The 18,266-nt window shown below is 47.4% G+C and overlaps 1 protein-coding gene across 2 annotated transcripts in view; it reads right to left on the minus strand.

The window, feature by feature from the left end:
- Nucleotides 1-1,468: 1,468 nt before the first annotated feature.
- The window catches only part of COMMD1 (copper metabolism domain containing 1), a 121,446-nt gene continuing 104,648 nt past the window's right edge, over nucleotides 1,469-18,266 (minus strand). Inside the window, exon 3 of one of the 2 annotated variants that reach the window (XM_084798406.1) lies at nucleotides 1,469-1,617. In XM_084798406.1, the coding sequence (XP_084654532.1) occupies nucleotides 1,591-1,617 (27 nt within the window). In that variant the 3' untranslated portion in view covers nucleotides 1,469-1,590. Of the gene's footprint in view, nucleotides 1,618-8,926; nucleotides 10,052-18,266 lie in introns of those variants that run through there. The other variant, XM_084798405.1, reaches the window with a different exon arrangement.

An 18,266-nucleotide genomic window follows, 5' to 3' on the forward strand; every position in this document is an offset into this window, starting at 1 on the left:
TCACTGTATTCCCTTCCTTTCTTGCCTGAGATCATCCTAGGAAAAGGGTTTTCAGGGTCAGTGTCCCTCCCAGCTAGCACAGGACACACGGGATTTGTGCAAGGCTGGGTCTCTAGACTCCATACCAAAATCTGACAGAGAAAAAAGGAAGTGCGGTTTAGCTAAGTTGCCAAAGACTTGTGGCTGATCATCAAAATCCAGGAAAGGAGAGTTTGAGTCCTTAGGAAACATAAAGCATGCTTTCCACAGGGAAGAAAACATGGCTGGATGCTGGAGTTGGATCACGCCCGGAAAATGAGGAAGCTCTCTTCAGGTATGTGCAGGGCAGATCCCTTCTGCGCTGTCTAGGGGAATTCTCCCACAGGACTGAAGCTGGTAAGCAGGGTAGGCCTGGCCTGGCATTCAGTGGCCCCAGTTCAGCTCCTTTGCAGCTGCTCTCTTGACTTTGTTTTCTTCCCACACTGCTTGCTCTCTATAGCTACCTCAGGCATCTCCCTCAGAGCCAAAGCCCAGCAGAACAGAGTAGCTTTCTTCCTGACCTCTTTTATAACCTAGGAAGCCTATCTACAGTTTCTCACCATTTCTTCCCGAGTCTTTGGCTGACGTGGCATCCTCTGGCTGACGTGGTGTCCTCTGGCTGATGTGGCATCCTCTGGCTGACGTGGCATCCTCTGGCTGATGTGGTGTCCTCTGGCTGATGTGGTGTCCTCTGGCTGATGTGGTGTCCTCTGGCTGATGTGGCGCCATCCTCTGGCTGACATGGCATCCTCTGGTTGACATGGCATCCTCTGACTGACATGGTGTCCTCTGACTGACATGGTGTCCTCTGGATGACGTGGCGCCATCCTCTGGCTGACGTGGCATCCTCTGACTCTCCTTTAGATCATCGGCAAAAATGATGAGCAGGAAGAGTCACCGGCGATGAAACACAGCCAGAGCTCAGCTGACCCAGAAAAATGGAGCCTTGCAGGTAGATTCTGGCACACGGGAGTTTATAGAGAGGAAGTTTGTTGGGGGCCATTCGACATAAGCCCCCAAGGGAGATGAAGTAAGCTGAAATAGGCGGGGAGAAACTGAACTTGAGTGCAATCGTGGTCATGGCCTTAGCTGGTCTTTCAGAGAGAGCTCTGGGACCGGTCCAAGTTGGATGTAGGCGTGAAGCCTTTTTAATCCTGCACCAGCAGCTGCCCTTGGTAATGGGAGCATGACCTTAGGCAAGGCAGCTCTCTGCAGCAAAGGATGTTTATCTCAGACAAGGGCTTAGTTGATACTTCTTGCCACCAACATTGAAGACTGATGGGGAAGTGGAACCCCATTTTCTCCTTACCTGCTCCCCCAACTTCCGTACAAGGCAGGTACCTCCAACTTTCAGCTATTACTCTGGCTTTTAAAGGGGAGAGGGAAGAAATGTCAATGGAGTTTGGAACAGGACCCAACCCCTCAGACATAGGGGCGTGATGCCCACAAGAAGGAAAAGCCACAGGGGTTGGTCTTGAGCAAGCAGAGAGCTTAGCTAAGCTCTAGCATCTGTTGTCCTTCCCAGATCACACCTATCGGGCTGCTCGGTTCTCCATCTCCAGGGTGTGCTTCCTACCAGGCTTCCTTGACACAGCTTGCCTAATAGGAGAACCAGAGTAGTTAGAGGAATGATAGAGATTCAGGTCAAAGAAACCTTGCTCAGCCAGGCATGGTGGTGGTGGTGATCTCTGTGAGTTCGAGGCCAGCCTGGTCTACAAAGCTAGTCCAGGACAGCCAAGGCTACACAGAGAAACCCTATCTTGGGGGGAAAAAGCCACAAAACAAAACAAAAAGCAAACAAACAAACCAAAAAAAAAAAAAAAACAGAAGAAGAAGAAGAAGAAGAAGAAGAAGAAGAAGAAGAAGAAGAAGAAGAAGCAGCAGAAGCAACAGCTGCCTTGCCTGGGGTTACTGACTTCTCCAACAAGAGTGTAATCCAAAACTTAACCTTGAGTAAAGATTTCGCAAAGCAAAAGGGACAATGTTTGCATTGACTTTTTTCTGTGTCACTGAAAGCACTAAAACAGCATGTTACGCAGCACCTCTAGGCTGCCCTGACTCCCACTGTCCCACATTCTACTATTTTGTATCCCTTGAGCAGTCCCTAGCTCTGTAACAATACTGGCTGAAGGGCCAGCTCACGCCAGGTGTTTCATTAGAGTGTGAAAGTAGTTGTGACTGAAAGGGGCTAGGGAAGTTACTTTGTACATTTTTTAAAAAATTTTATTTATTTACTATGCCTACAGTATTCTGACTACATGTAAGGCCTGCAGGCCAGAAGAGGGCACCAGATCTCATTATAGATCATTGTGAGCCACCATGTGGTTGCTGGGAATTGAACTCAGGACCTCTGGAAGAGCAGCCAGTGCTCTTAACCTCTAAGCCATCTCTCCAGCCCCTACTTTGTATGTTATTATTTACCCCATTGAATACACATGAATTAACGCCACACAGGAGTGCTTGTGTGTGTGTGGGGGGGGGGGGTAGGAGGGGGAGGGAAACACAGGTTATGTGTTGCTGAAACCTCACATATTTCTTTTTGGGGTGGGGGGTTTGTTTGACTTCTTTTCTTTTTACCCCAGATGACTCAACCATGTATTGTGCACGACTCCTCCAAGCCAAACAACTGCGATCCTTGGCAGGTCAACCGTGTCCACATGCAGAGAGTCATCCACATGTGCCGGGCTCCCTGTCTGTTGGCATCCCACCTCACAGAGGGAAAGGTGGGGGAGGGCTCCAGGAGCCTCCCCTGAGTAGCCAGTCACTCCAGAGTAGCTGGGTATGCAAATCTGCCCGGATTGCAGGTGGCCTGTGGGCGGGGCAAGAGTATATTGGCTATGGAAAAACAAGCTGGGGAGAGACTTTCCAGCATGCCTCTTGGGGTGGTAAACACACAAATTCCTGTAAGCGACCCCAACCTACTCTCTGCTATTAAGCCCAATACACTTACCGGTGCCCAGGGTGAACTTTGGTGGTTGTCTTGGCTTGCCATGGGACCTTAGGGAGGCAGGAACAGTGTTGTTCATGCCTTTCCAGGGAAGGGATCCTAGCAACAGTGTGACTAGGTAGCTAGGGCGGCTGCTGTGGAGCCAGAGGCTCTAGATCAGCGCTTCCCAACCCGAAGGTTGTGACCCTTTCACAGGGGCTGCCTAAGAGCATCAGAAAACACAGAGGTTTACATTATGACTCATAGCTGTAGAAAATTATGGTTATGGTGTGGCAATGGAAAAAATTTTATGGTTGGGGGTCACCACAGCATGAGGAACTGTGTGAAAGGGTCACAGCGTTAGGAAGGTGGAGAACCACTGTTCTGGATCTTTGTTCTTCTCTTTGTTTGCTTTCTTTCCGGTGTTGGGGATGGAATTTGGAGCTTTAGATGTATTTGGGCAAAGTGACCCACACTAAACCAACTGAACCCACGGAGTCCAACTCAGCCCAGCTGGGTCCAACTGAACCACACTGAGCCCAACTGAGTCCATCTGAACCACACTGAGCCCAACTCAGCTCAGCTGGGTCCAACTCAGCCCAACTGAACCACACTGAACCCTACTGGACCAACTCAGTCCAACTGAGTCCAACTGAGCCCACAGAACCAAAGTTCGAGTGCCAACTCTGTTTTATTAGGAAAATCTGCTTTTGACACCTTGGTCTACCAATAGTGACCTGAGATCCCCTCAGAAATAACATAGAAAGGCAAAGACCCTGGTGTGGAGGATATCAACTTGTTGCTCTGGAAAAAGGGAAACAAAGAGTGACCGTGCTTTCTCCCTTCCTTTTTTTCTTTCTCTTTTCCATCTCTGGCCTGACAGAGGTCAGGCCCTACTCCCTGCAGGCCCAAAGTCTTCTCTGTAATTTTTTGGTTGCTTGTTTTTGTTTTTGTCTTGCTATGAAGCCCAGGATGGCCTCAAGCTCATAATCCTCCTGCCTCAGTCTCCAGTGCTGGACTTACAGGCATATGCCACCGTATCTTGCCCGTCTATGCAATTCTTTTTTTTTTTTTTTTTTTTTTGAGACAGGGTTTCTCTGTGTAGCCTTGGCTGCCCTGGACTCACTTTGTAGACCAGGCTGGCCTCGAACTCACAGCGATCTGCCTGCCTCTGCCTCCCGAGTGCTGGGATTAAAGGCGTGCGCCACCACGCCCAGCTTCTATGCAATTCGTGATTCTAAAGCCCAACGGGAATATTAAAGTTTTTTTTCACAAGATGGTACCAAAGTCAGATTTGCTACAATATCAGACAGCAATCGATGGGATAGTAGCCATGGTTAATCAACCCCGTTTTATTCACACCACACTCCACTACATACATGCTATGTGTTTGATCAAAGGCACTGGCTGAAATACACTAATATAAGTGTCCTGAAACCTGAGGCCATTAGAGAGTTTACAGCATGATGACCTCTCTAAACTCCTCTTGAATGAGGATTATGGGCTGGTATTGGAATCTGACAAGAGGAAATAGCCCCAGCTGAGGTCAGAATAGCAGGGCTTCCATGGGCAAGGGTTAGTTTCCAGGCGTGTATTGGCAGGGAGGGAAAAGGTATAGCGTGCACTTCCGGCTCCATGTGGGTTCAGTGAGTACCTGGTGGGTAAATGCCTCACGTCCAGCCACCTGCGTATTGGTATAAAAACAAACAAACAAACAAAGAAAAAAGAAAAAAAGGCAGGGAGGAGGGGCTGGAGAGATGGCTCAGAGGTTAAGAGCACTGGCTGCTCTTCCAAAGGTCCTGAGTTCAAGTCCCAGCAACCACATGGTGGCTCACAGCCATCTGTAATGTGATCTGATGCCTTCTGGCCTGCCAGTATACATGCAGGCAAAAGACTATACATAATGAATAAATAAGTCTTTTTTTTTTTTTTAAATCAGGGCCCCCATAGGAAGTGTGAAAGAAAAGCACACTAGGCCTAGTATTCCTTCCTGGTTTTCGTTTTGGTTTTCCTATTAGATGGATTTTTGTTGGTTTCAAAGCTGCATACAAATGTGGTCAAAGGCATGTTTGAAGAGGACCATAAAATCAGAGCAATGCTAATGGAAGCTTGCTGTGCCCAGGAGTCTAGCAAGTTCAGGAGCCAAGGGGAAATGTCCTGAGATAACATTTGCATTGTCAACCTTATTGATTGTTTTTACAATAAAAACATTTTGCAGCTTAAAAAAAAAAATAATCAGAATCAGGCCCCCAACCTTTCATATCCTTTGGCAGCCAGAAGCACCTAGTCCTGTTGTCTGTATATATGTACATATATGTAACACATATGCATATGCTTGTGGACATATGTATTCATGATGAGAGAACAGAGCCTCTGGGAATCAAGCCTAGTTAGGGAATGGGGCAAGAGGGCAAATCTAGGAAAAGGAAGCCAGGAAGAAGTAGGAAGAAACGTCAGAGTGTGGTCCAGCAGCCGCAGGAGGGCTTCTTTTGGCTTAGAGCTGGCTCGCCTCATGGAGCGGGAAGCAGGGAGGGTCCAAGGCCCTAAGGCCTTGTCTCACAGAGGGCTGAAGACATGCCGAAGGCCGTTTTATCTTATTAAAACAACATTGAAAAGGGAGCATTCACGGTAGGTTCCCAATGAGGGCATTTTCCTTCACTAGATCCGTGGCAGCCATAGAGCATAGAGCAGGGCAGGTTGGCTTGTGGGAGGCCTCGATTTGGGACAAAAGGCTGGGAAAGCAACCGAGAGAGCCCAGAAATGAGAAGTGGGAGATTCGCTCGCTGCCGTGGCTAGTTGTAAAGGACGCGTTACTTCTTGCCCTATGGAAGAGTGAGGGCTCTAGGTAATGAGAGAAGGGGAGACCATTATGCTCTGCTGAAGAGAGGAAGAGCCATGGCGGATGGGAAATAGATTAATGCAACAACAGACACTTAGCTTTATAGGTTGGAGCTATGAGAGAAATGAAGTCCGTTGTGCTTTTTCAGAAGTAAAAGTAAGAAAGGGAAAACCAACAATGTCAAGAAAATCTCTTCAGAGAAGAGCTCAGTGTTGGCAATGCCGGGACTCACCCCGAGGGTCAGTCCCCAGGCTGATGCTGTTTCCACTGTAAGTGTAAAAGTTCGCTCCTGGCCTCTTCCTCACTTCCTGTCCATTTGCTTCATTTTATGGGAATGAGATTTATCAGCTGTCTTCACGTGTGTGAAACCATACACACTGAGACTGAAGCCCTCCCCATGGCCAATGGGGCCTGAAGGAGGTGGGGTCAAAGGTTGGGGCTTCCTCACACCCTGAGAAGAAAGAGCCAAGTCCAGCAGCACTTTTGTTGTTGTTGTTTTTTAATATAGTGGTAGAGAGGACAGCGTACTCTGTTTTCCAAATGGTAATTATTATGTTCACAATCAGCATTCACAGTTGTTTTCAAATGATGGCATGGGCAGTTGGAAATAATGTTTAAAGAGAAACAAGCTCCATTAATGTGACCAGAGATCAGCAGGATGTGCCACTGAAAAACTAGGCAAGGCACAGGCAGGGCATGGTAGCGCACGCCTTTAATCCCAGCATTCCGGAGGCAGAGGCAGGCAGATCTCTAAGTTCGAGGCCAGCCCGGTCTACAGAAAGAGTTCTAAGTCAGCCAGGGCTCCACAGAGAAACCCTGTCTCGAAAAAGAAAACAAACAAACAAAAAATTAGACACCAGAACATGGTATGCGGGTCCACATTGAGGATGGGGACTCTGGGGACACTTGAGCCACATGGTGAGGATGACCAGTTTACCACATGCATTGTCTGCTCACAGCCCTGCTCTTCCGCCGCAGGCGCACTGCCCCGTAAACAGTGACACGATGGGATGTCCGGTCTTCTGGGACACAGCACATCCTTTCCAGCTGGACAGTTTCCCACACAACCTTTCCTCAGACATTTTTAGATAAATCAGTTTCCATAGGTGCTCTGTGCTCCAAGATGTCACACAGCTCACGGTATGGAAAAGCCACTCTTTTCCCTTTCCTGTAGTCAATGCTGCGAGGCTGGCCGTTACAGAAATGATTGTCTTTCAGGTGGCCAGGCACTGCCAGAAGACCAGACCCTCATGGAACAAGCAATCCGTCTCAAGTCTGGGAAATCCTCGGGCCTAAAGTTAAACACGCTGCTCTTGACGGAAAGGGACCCCAAGCACAGTTCCTCCCTTATTTGGTAGGAAGAGCCTCCCTTGTGTGTTCTGTGGGAAGCAGAAAGCTAAAATAGTTTGTTCCCACTTTTAGGTCTCAAAAAAGGAGCTTATAATGTCTGCACCTTGGAGCACACTTCCCAGTAGCTAAAAAAAAAAGGGGTGGGGGGTGGGGGGAGCTTGGAGATGTCTCAGCTGTTAATTCAAACCCTCCCCTCCCACAAGGGTCGACGCCCACTGTTCCAGGAGAAACTTCTCCTGGTTGTCCCATTGTTCCCCTAGGTCTCAGCGCGTGAGTCTTCCAAGAACTTGAGATTTGGCTTGGAAAACTGTCACGTTGAAAGTGCTAGGTGTCACACAAGCGAAGCAGTCACTTTCTGTTTCAGAAACTGTAAGGCGCGAGTGTGGGGCACCCAGAGGCACTTCTGCCAGAAGCTTTTCCTACAGCCCACAACTCCAGTTCACCTCAAAGGAATTCTAAGTCCCCCCCCCCCTCCCCAGGAAGAACCTCTGCTGCACACAGCAGGGACGCATGCTGCGTCCCTCTGAGCTGACTCAGAGGTATACACTCCCTCTGTCCAGCATCCCTCTGTCCAGCATCAGGAAGCTCACGTCACTAAGTCTCCACAGCACTGTGACCGCACCCAGTTGCTCTCTTGCTATTGCAGGATATTTCTTAGTTTGTGGGTTTGAACCCAACCGTGGTCCAGCCACCAATTGCTGCAAGGCATTTCGGGAAAGCGGGAGCCATTGTGCCCCCACAGGATGCACACCTTGCTAGCCTGCCTCATCAGCCTACCTATGTGTGAATCAAGAGCACCCTCAACAAGTGTCAAAGCGCTTTATGTTTGGTTTTTCGAGACAGGGTTTCACTGTGTTAGCCTTGGCTGTCCCTGGACTCGCTTTGTAGACCAGGCTGGCCTCAAACTCACATCAACCGGCCAGCTTCTGCCTCCTACCTCCTGGGATTAAAGGTGTGCGCCACCTCGCCCGGCTGTGCTTTAAATTGTAAAAGATCCTCATGAAGAGTTGTGCCGAGGTATCTAATTGTAATTTAGGAAGCAGGTTCATCCAATCTATTCAGTAAGGAGTCCCTGAGTGGCTGGCTTGTATGCAATGGGGCTATCTACTATTAACTATAATCATGCTATCAGACCAGAGCCCAGGCAGCGTGGCTATGGGTCCTGCCGTGTCACTATCCTCATTGTCTAGACAGTGTCTGTCTGTTTTCCTCTATGTTCCAATCCCTTCTGCTCAACTTTATCGGCAAAATACTTGTCACTTCACAGAAGCAAGTTGGTAAGACTTTTTTTTTTTTCAAACTGGCCTAACAGAAGGAGTTGAGAGGATGGGGTGGCAGGAGGAAGGGAATCGTTTTTTCAAAGCCAGGAATAAAGCCAACACTGTTGTCCACACCCTGAACTCAGGAGTACAAGTTCAAGGCCAACTGGGGCTACCTAGCTGGTTCTGGTCTGCTCATGTTTGCATGCGTGTGGGTATATATACAGGCACACGCACACACAAATCACATGAACACACATGCACACGCACACATGCACACACAATCACATGCACACACACATGTACACACACATGTACACACATGCACATGAACATACATGCACACACACAATCACATAAATGCACATGCACACATGCACATGAACACACAGGCACACGCACACACACACAATCACATGAACACACATGCACATGCGCACACACACATGCACATGAACGCACACACACACACACACACACACACGCACACACACCCCCTTGAGTGTACGTGCTCGTATGTGTGCACACATGAACACACATGAAAGAGAGTGCGCGCGCACACACACACACACACCAAAAGCCAATACATGTGTTGCATAAGAGCTGAGTAAGGAAAGCTTAACTTGGGGACTCTCTTCCTCAGAATGAAGTCGGGTTCCAGCTGCTTTTTGGCAAGGAAGTTTCCCATCCGAAATAAAATTAGTTTCTTTGGATAAAAATGTGTCATTTTCAGTGTCTTATTACATGGTCACAAAATAATGATCTAAAAGTCTCTGTGGGCAGGGAGTCCTTGGCCTGGCGAGTGATGTGCTGGCCCTGATGTCGCCTCTGCAGGGTGGGACTAAGGCTCTTCTACTTCATCTTCTTTTCTTGCCACTGATGAGCTCTCAACCTCAGGGCTGCCGGGCAGAGCACGCTGTGCTCCTGCAGCCTCCATTTGAGATTAAGGAGTAAGTGGAAGCAGTGGGGTTATTTTTTTTTTACAGTAATTTGCACTCTCTGAACATACTAATGGGAAGAAGTACATTTTAGATCTGCTGGGAAGGGCAGGAAGTAGTCTCAAATGATCCCAGGCTGTCTCTTGCCTCTGGGGTAAAATCTTCTCTCATCATTTTGGGCAGTATTATCTCGTGTGCCTGAGAATCTGCCAGGCAGTAGCAGTCTTGAGATAGAGACGTCAGATTTCCTACCTAAGCTGCAAACGGGAAACCACAAGACCTGAGTTCACTTGTGCTCGCCTCTCTCCCCCTCCTGGATCTAAATAAAGCCTGTTTGTTTCTGTAGCCCCGGCTTCTGACGACAACCAGTTAAAAGAAAGAGTCATCCAGCAATTATTAATTTTGCATGGGATCAACTCAGCTTTCATTCGAGATGCAGTTACATGAAAACAGCCTGTGTTAATTTCATCCCTCTGGGGTTGCTTGGCAACAAGGCCTTGTTCCAGCCTTCCCTTCTTGGCCTAGAGTGAGCTCTTTAGGGTGTCACTCAAGCTAAGGCAATCACCACCCTGTTGCTGCTGCTTTTGACTGCGTCTCTGGTCGGGGTGGTTCAGGGTATTGGAAACTCTGCTTCCGCCATGCTGGCTGGGGTCTGCCGATATCCGGGCTGTCAGTACGGAGAATGGGCTGGGCTTGGAGAATTTGGAATTCGTGCAGTTCCCTGTTAAATAGGAGAGAGAGAGAGAGAGAGAGAGAGAGAGAGAGAGAGAGAGAGAGAGAGAGAGAGAGGGAGAGAGAGCCTGAGAAATGGCTAAGGGAAATTGGGCTTAGATGGGATAGAATGAAACTAAATATACTACTATAGTTTTATTTGAAAGTACTTTAAGCAAGTGTTGTACCATGGCGCTGTGCCCCCAGCAGGATTTACTTCTAAGTAATCAGGAGAACCAATACGCACAGGCTGCTGGCTGACGAATGTGTGCAGAAAGGGAATTAAAACTTTAGCGCCTTTAATCCCAGCACTCGGGAAGCAGAGGCAGGCAGCTCTCCATGAATTCGAGGCCAGCCTGGTCTACAAAGTGAGTTCCAGGACAGTCAGGGCTACACACAGAGAAACCTTGTCTTAAAAAAAAAAAACCAAAAAACTTCCTTTAATGATAGCACTCAGGAGTCAGAGGCAGGCAGACCCCTGGGAACTCAAGCCCAGTCCTGGCTATATAGTGAGGCCCTGAGGCTGGAGAGATCGGTTAAGAGGACTTGTTACTCTGGCTGAGGGCCCTGGTTCAATTCCCAGCACCCATGTGGTGGCTCACAACCATCTGTAACTCCAGTTCCAGGGGATCTGATGCCCTCTTCTGAACTTGATAAACACTGGGAATACACGTAGTATATATATACATACACACAGGCAGAACATTTCTATGAGCCTGGCGGTGGTGGCGCACGCCTTTAATCCCAGCACTCGGGAGGCGGAGGCAGGCGCCTCTGTGAGTTCGAGGCCAGCCTGGTCTACAAAGTGAGTCTAGGACAGCCAAGGCTACACAGAGAAACCCTGTTTCGAAAAACAAACAAAAAAACAAAAAAACCCCAAACCAAAAACAAACAAACGAAAACAAAAACCAACCAAACAAACAAAAACAAAAAAATTCCTATGAGTAAAAGTAAAACCTGTTTTAAAATATTTTTAAAAATAAGACAAAAGCATTTTGTTTGTGTTTGCATAAAGCACAGTACAGGTGGCACCACGCCTGTGAAGCTCAGTGACGGACAAAGGGCGGAGGCTTGAATGAGATTTGTCACCTGTTCTTCTTAATATTGTTTTGCTTTATACAGCAATAAAAAGTTACTTGATACGAAAACTTTGAAAATAAACATAAAAAAGTTTGCAAGCCAATGCAAGTTCTTAACATTTGGGGTTACAAAGATCACCTAAAGGGCACATGGGATTTCTTTGTACTAGTTCCACTGTTGTTGTTATTGTTGTTGGTGGTGGTGGTGTGTGTGTGTTTGTGTGTGTGTGTGTGTGAATTATTTCAAAACTGAAAGTTAAGAAAGATACTTTCAGTATTAACCCAGACAGATTTTGTACAGACTCCCTGTGCTGTTGAAACACTCTTGCTGTTGTTGGTGAGGGAAGTCAGTTTGGCTGTTTTGAAGACTTTGAGGGACGTGGTAGACGGACATTATGAGCTGCAGAAAAAACCTTGGGCTGAGGGTGTTAGCTTTACGGACCCAGAGTGTGGTCCCATCCCTGTCCCACGTGCCTTCAGCTGCGGTTCCTAAAGATAACAAGAATAAAGGAAAACCTCCCCAGGGAGCACTGGGGGTAGAGCGCTGGGAAAGCATCACTCTTCCACCCAGATAAGCCTGCCATGCCAGTCTGCTTGTCTCCCAGCGAGGCCTCCAGTCCTGGCAGCAGCAGCCACCTCCTCTTCTCATCTCTTTCCTTTAGTTTTAGCTCCTGGAGGCTCACCACCATCTATGTATGGCCCCTCTGGTGCTTACTTTTTTTTCCTCAGGTTTTATTAGAAAATAATTATGTACACACACCTAATTACAAACAAAAGTTCTCTGGTCACATTCCATCCTGGAGTTCTTCAGTTTCCTCCAAAGACTTTAAATTTGCATCTATTTTAATTTTTCTTGCAAAGTGTAGTGGTGGATGCCCTTAATTCCAGCACTCAGCAGGCAGTGTTAGAGACAGACGTCTGTGGTTCAAGGCCAGCCTGGTCTACATAATAGCTCAAGGACAGTCAGGACTCAATAGAGAGACCTTTGTTGTTTTTGTTTTGCTTTTCAAGACAGGGTTTCTCTTGTAGATCAGGCTGGCCTCGAACTGGCAGAGATCCGCCTGATCTCTGCCTCCTGAGTGCTGGGATTAAAGGTGTGCACCACCATGCCTAGCTAAGACATTGAGACATTGTTTCAAAAAACAAAAGAACAACTTTTCAGCCTGTCGGTGGTGGCACACGCCTTTAATCCCAGCACTCAGGAGGCAGAGACAGGAGGATTGCTGTGAGTTCGAGGCCAGCCTGGTCTACAAAGTGAGTCCAGGATAGCCAAGGCTACACAGAGGAACCCTGTCTCGAAAAAACAAAAAAACAAAAAAACAAAAAAACAAAAAACAAAACAAAAAAACAACTTTTCCTACTGAGGCCGGATGAAGCAGGGTGCTGTCTGTAACCCCAGCTTTTCTCCAGCAATATGTAAAGAAGAGACAGATACTCCCTAAAAGTGTATGGGCCGGCTAGCTTGATGGTTCGTGTATGCTATGGGGTGCAAGAAGAGACTGCCTCCAGCAACATGGAAAGTGAGACCAACACTTGAGGCTGACCTCTGACTTCCACTTATACACTATCATGAACACACACACACACTTACTTTAAAAAGTACTTTCAAAAAGAAGATTTTTTTTGCATGGGCAGTGATGGTGCACGCCTTTACTCCCAGCACTTGGGAGGCAGAGGCAGGTGGATCTCAGAGTTTGAGGCTAGCCTAGTCTGCAGAGGGAGTTCCAGGACAGCCAGAGCTACCCAGAGAAACCTTGTCTCAAAAGAAGAAGCAAAACCAAACAAACACAAATTTTTTTAATTTTTTGAAAAACAAAAAAGGAGTTTTTCCTTGTCCTCTGAAGTTCCCTGAGAATGTTTAATGTCTCATATCCACCATCACGGTGTCACACAGACTAGTTCCCTGCCCTGGAAACATGTGCCAGTCGATTTGCTCAAACCTACTGACCCCCAGCCTCTGGGAGCTACTACTGTGCTGTGTTTTTCTTTCTTTCTTTTTTTTCTATTTTTATTTAATTTTAATTTATGTGCATTGGTGTGAGGGTGTCAGATCTTGGAGTTACAGACAGTTGTGAGCTGCCATGTGGGTGCTAGGAATTGAACCCGGGACCTTTGGAAGAGCAGACAGTGCTCTTAACCACTGAGCCACCTCTTCAGCCCTGTGCTGTTTTTCAACAACTTCACCTTTGCAGATTTTTGTGGGGCTCGTGGACCGTACCTCCAGGGGAATTGGCATGGAACTGGCATGATGGAGCGTGTTCAGACCCCGGGAATCTCATCCTGGGAACGGAAGGTGTGGGACAAAGCTCTCTCCTTGTTTACCGGCCTCAGCAGCACGTGACACAGCCCCCAAGTGGCTACAGGTGGTCAGTCCCATGAGCTTGTCACCTGTCCTCTAACCCCCTGTAAAAAGAGCATCGCCAGCCTCCTACTCCCAGCCAATGAGAAGCATTCATCCTCAAAGACCCTCTCACTGCCCAAGGTTTGCAAGTCCCTCTTTGGCGTGAAATAAAGCAGTGAGCACCATCTGCTTCAGCAAAGGACTCAGAGACTGGCTTTTTATTCAGAGCTGTAGCACTAGGGAAAGAAGAGCCTTCCTTCTCTGGACCCTGTGTCTTGCACCACAGAACCACCCGGGCTTGCTACTGGAGTTCACCCAGCCGCCTGGGGCTCCCGCTGCAGGCTGATGTGCAGAGCCAGCGGCCAGCTGGTCCTGGAGCAGTTGCCCAGGCTGGACCTTTGTTGCCACTTGACTTGGTCTCAGAGCCCTGAGCTCCCCACCGCCACCTACCCTGGTGCCAGCAGCCCGGCTAAAAGAGCAGTAACACTTGTTTTAGGGGGGAAATCTCCTTTTCCTGCACCCCTGGCTGGACCAGAGATCTTGTGACCATGAACTTTGTTGGTGCTCACTCAGGCAGGACCTGCACTTCATCCTTTTCTGCCTGGAGACCGGAGATCTATGGCGCTGGGACCTGTCGGTTGAGAAGCGCGCACTCCTGGCTCAGTGGTGTCTGGCCTCGGGAAAGTACAGAATCACAGATTTTGCCCTTGTGCCTTATACAGAATTTGGCTTTTGCACACTTTCTTCCCTCACTAAGCTGTATGCATTTAACACTTATTTATCTGTTGAACAGTTCTCTCTCTTTAAAAAAAATTTTTTTTTTGCTATCAGTTTTTTGTTTTGTTTTGGTTTGGTTTTTTTGTTTGTTTGTTTGTTTGTTTTGAGATGGGGTTTCTCTGTGTAGCCTTGGCTGTCGTGGAACTCTCTTTGTAGACCAGACTGGCCTCAACTCATAGAGATCCACCTGCCTCTGCTTCCAGAGTGCTGGGATTACAGGCGTGCGCCGCCACCCCTGGTTTACTATCACACAAAAGAAGTTACCTGTTGAAGTTATTTTTATAAAACTGTGTTTGTTTCTCTTAGCTTATTTCTTAACCCTGCACAAGTAATTGAGACTCTTATATTTGTAATTATATTTATAATAAGCTCCACAACACAATCTCGAGCAGCTTGAGGCTATTCTTAACCCTCTGTGTTATCCTGACTCCGTCTCTGCCACAATCCCCAAGTTACGTGCTTGTTAGTTCTTTCTTTGCTTCAGCTGAATCTTCCAGATCTCTCTTGGACATCTCCCTGTGGCTGAATCCCCTGGCTGAATCTAATTCCTCCCTACCCCCCGCCCCACCCTGTCACTCTCCCCCATCCCATCACCCCCGCCCCCACCCCCTCACCCCCGCAGGAAGTCCAGCCCTCTTCTCTGTCCTGCTCATCCACTGGCTGTAAGCTGCTTTATTGACATATCAGGGGCACAATCAGGGAGCAGAGTTTACACACCATTTAGACAGGAAATCGGAATTTAAACTACGCAATAACCTGATGCCTACAGATGCCACCTCTTTATTAGCAGCCCATCTGATTTCTAATCAAGCAGAGCATGAAAACCCTCATCTCTTCATCGTCCTTGCCACTGTCAAGAGTATCTGGGTCTGAATAGGTTTTCCTAAACTACAGTAAAAGTGTACAGCTTAGTCATCCCCACTTACTTTCTAGGTAAACTAACATTAAAAAGGCAGTGATTTCTCTCAGAAACTTACAAAGTACAGTCTGCATATACATATGACTTTGAGAATGATTTAATATGTTAATCTCAAGTTAGAGCTATATTCTAAGATTATTGTTTTATTCTTTTAAGAAATTTTTTTGGTTTTTCTATTTTTTAAAAGATTTATTTATTTAGTGCATGAGGGTCCTATCTGCATGTACACCTGCAAGCCAGAAGGGGGCACCAGATCCAATTACAGATGGTTGTGAGCCACCACGTGGCTGCTGGGAATTGTGCTCAGATCCTCTGGAAGAGCAGACAGTGCTCTTAACTACTGAGCCATCTCTCCAACCCCATATTGTTTTAAATTCAAAGAAACAAATCCTTGTAAGGCCAAAAGACCCTACAAGTTATGAAGTTGGCATATCTCTTTTTTGTTTACACAAATCCACACTACAATGTTTCAGTAAGAAATGCAAACAGCAATGAATGTGAGAACTGACATTTGTACAGCACCATGTTACAACCCAGTGGACCAACTAGACAGAAGTGGCAGTCAGTCATTCTGGTTAAGTGGCCAGCCAGAATCTTCACAAATTGGTTTTCAGCCTCAAAAATGGTCTGTTGTTTTGTTTCTGTTTTCTTCCTTCCTTCCTTCCTTCCTTCCTTCCTTCCTTCCTTCCTTCAAGACAAGATTGTAGAGGAATGTCTTGAGTGGATGTAGCAGTTGTCAATAAAGTGCTGTTTAGCCAATCAGCTGAGCAGAAGGACAGGAAGTGGAAGGACCTCCACAGGAGGTGGGAGGAGCCTGGAGGAGCTGACAGTTAAGAGTGAGGGTAGAGAAGCAGCCCGAAGAGGATCAGATTGGCAAGTGCTTGGGATATGTGTAGGTTATGAGAATTAGAGTAGTTTATTTTAGCTTATTGTTAGTTTAGTAGCAGTTTAGATTTTGCCCAGCGTAGTGCTTGCAGCTTTAAAAATACAATTCTGTCTCTTTGTGCCAATTATTGGCTTCCTAGGCCAAACAGATACAATCTATACTGTAACACAAGTTTGTCTGTGTAGCCTTGGCTGTCTTGGAACTCAATCTGTAGACCAGGCTGCCCTTGAACCCAGATCTGCCTGCTTCTGCTTCCCGAGTGCTGGGATTAAAGGTGTGTGCCAGCACTGCCACCACTGCCACCACTGCCAACTTGCTGTAGGCTCTTCACTTGTGAGGCCTTGCCCTCACCAAGCACAAATAAGCACCCAAGAAAATGGGACTCACAGTAGGAGAAGCAGGCTTGGTCATTTATGGTAGTGAATGTTTTGATTTGTAAGAAGTTACAATTGTTCTTCAGAGCAGCCATAGCATCATGTGTTGACTCAGCTTAAATGATACAGTTTTTCTTTATCCTTGCTAGTACTTGGGATCACCACCAAGTCTGCTTTTACTTCAGTTTGGAAAGCTATACACGTTTAAAAAGCAATGGCGATCTGCTAAGACACTTTGAGTTTTGTTTTGTTTAAGTAAATCTGCTTCAACAAGCAAGGCAGATGGCCAGAATAAAGGTGCCTGAGACAACGTCTTAGAAAGTGCGGGCATCGGGTTGCCTCACCATTTTAGAGGGGTCACTCCACCACCTGGTGGCCCAGTGGCACTACCTCGGAGCAGAAGCCACTCACCTAGAGGCTGGAAACCAAAAGAGAGGGGCCACCCCCACCTAGAGATTCCCAATAGGCTCTGCTGCCTTCAACACCCTCCTCAGACCTTCTTGAGGTATGACCAGGCCTTCTCAGAGGTCAGAGGTCAGGAGAAGGAAACACATGTAAAGTCCAAATTACAAAAAAACAACAACTGCTGGCGTCTACTGTGCACCTGCTCTTAGGATGTGGAAGAGCTGTCTCCTGTTTGTGAAGGCCTGGGGAGGCCAGCAGGTGACAGGAAGCCACTTCCTCCGGTGTCAGCCCTGACCCCCTAACAGGTGCTTATCCTGGGCACAGTTTTGGCGTGGACCACCCCGCTCAGGGGGAGAGACCCAGCCCTCTGAAAGGGTAAGGGAAGGAAACTGTTGCCCAAATCAGCGGAGGCTCGGTTGGCTGTTTCGAGGGAAAACAACATTTATTTTCTGTTTGTGTCAACAGTAAATTCAGATTAGGCCGGTGGTTCACAAGGAAATAGGATGGCTGGCGGATTTCTGCCCATGGGGAGCAAAACCGGGCCAATGTTGAACCTTACAAAGCAGCCTCCCCTTTCCTGCTAGAGTCTTCTAAACGCAGACGCCTGAGTCACTGGCCACAACCAGCTATAGGCGCAAGTTTTCGTAATCTCGCTCTGTTTTTAGTTCAGGGTGGAAAGTTTCATTGGCCAACAGTTGTGACTATGGACAAAATTGTATTTCTGTGAAGTTAATGGGAACGGGTTTTCATCTCCAAGGAGCAGAAGGGCTTATGTCAAAAGAACTCAGCTTAGGGGCTGGAGAGAGGGCTCAGAGGTTACGAGCACTGGCTGCTCTTCCAGAGGTCCTGAGTTCAATTCCCAGCGACTACATGGTGGCTCACAACCATGTACAATGTGATCTGATGCCCTGTTCTGGCCTGCAGGGGTACATGCAGACAGAACATTATATACATAATAAAGAAATAAATCTGAAAAACAAAACAAAAAAAAAAACTCAGCTTAAAAAACAAAAGCCAAAGCCGGGCATGGTGGCTCACACCCTTAATCCCTGTACTGGGGAGGCAGAGGCAGGTGGATCTCTGTGAGTTCGAGGCCAGCCTGGTCAGTAAAGCAAGTCCAGAACAGCCAATGCTACACAGGGAAACCCTGTCCCACAAAACAAAACAAGCCAGCTCTTTCCACAAAGGCCAGATGTGTCTGGAACAGCACAGAATGCGGTGCTCAGGACTTCCGCAAAGGGTCACAGTCACGCTCTCAGGGAACTTTCCATCCTCCAAATCCCCTTCTCCGCCCAGCCCTTCCTGCCGCTCATCCCAGGGAAGAACTATTGTCCTCAGTCCAGCTGGACTTTTAAAAAGGATTTATTATACCACACCCTACTTCAGAAAAAGCTTTGAAGAAATTTTAAAACTGAAATATCTTCCTCATTAAGCAAGACAACAA

This window comes from Acomys minous, assembly GCF_964271855.1.
Source record: "Acomys minous genome assembly, chromosome: 10".
Taxonomy (NCBI): domain Eukaryota; kingdom Metazoa; phylum Chordata; class Mammalia; order Rodentia; family Muridae; genus Acomys; species Acomys minous.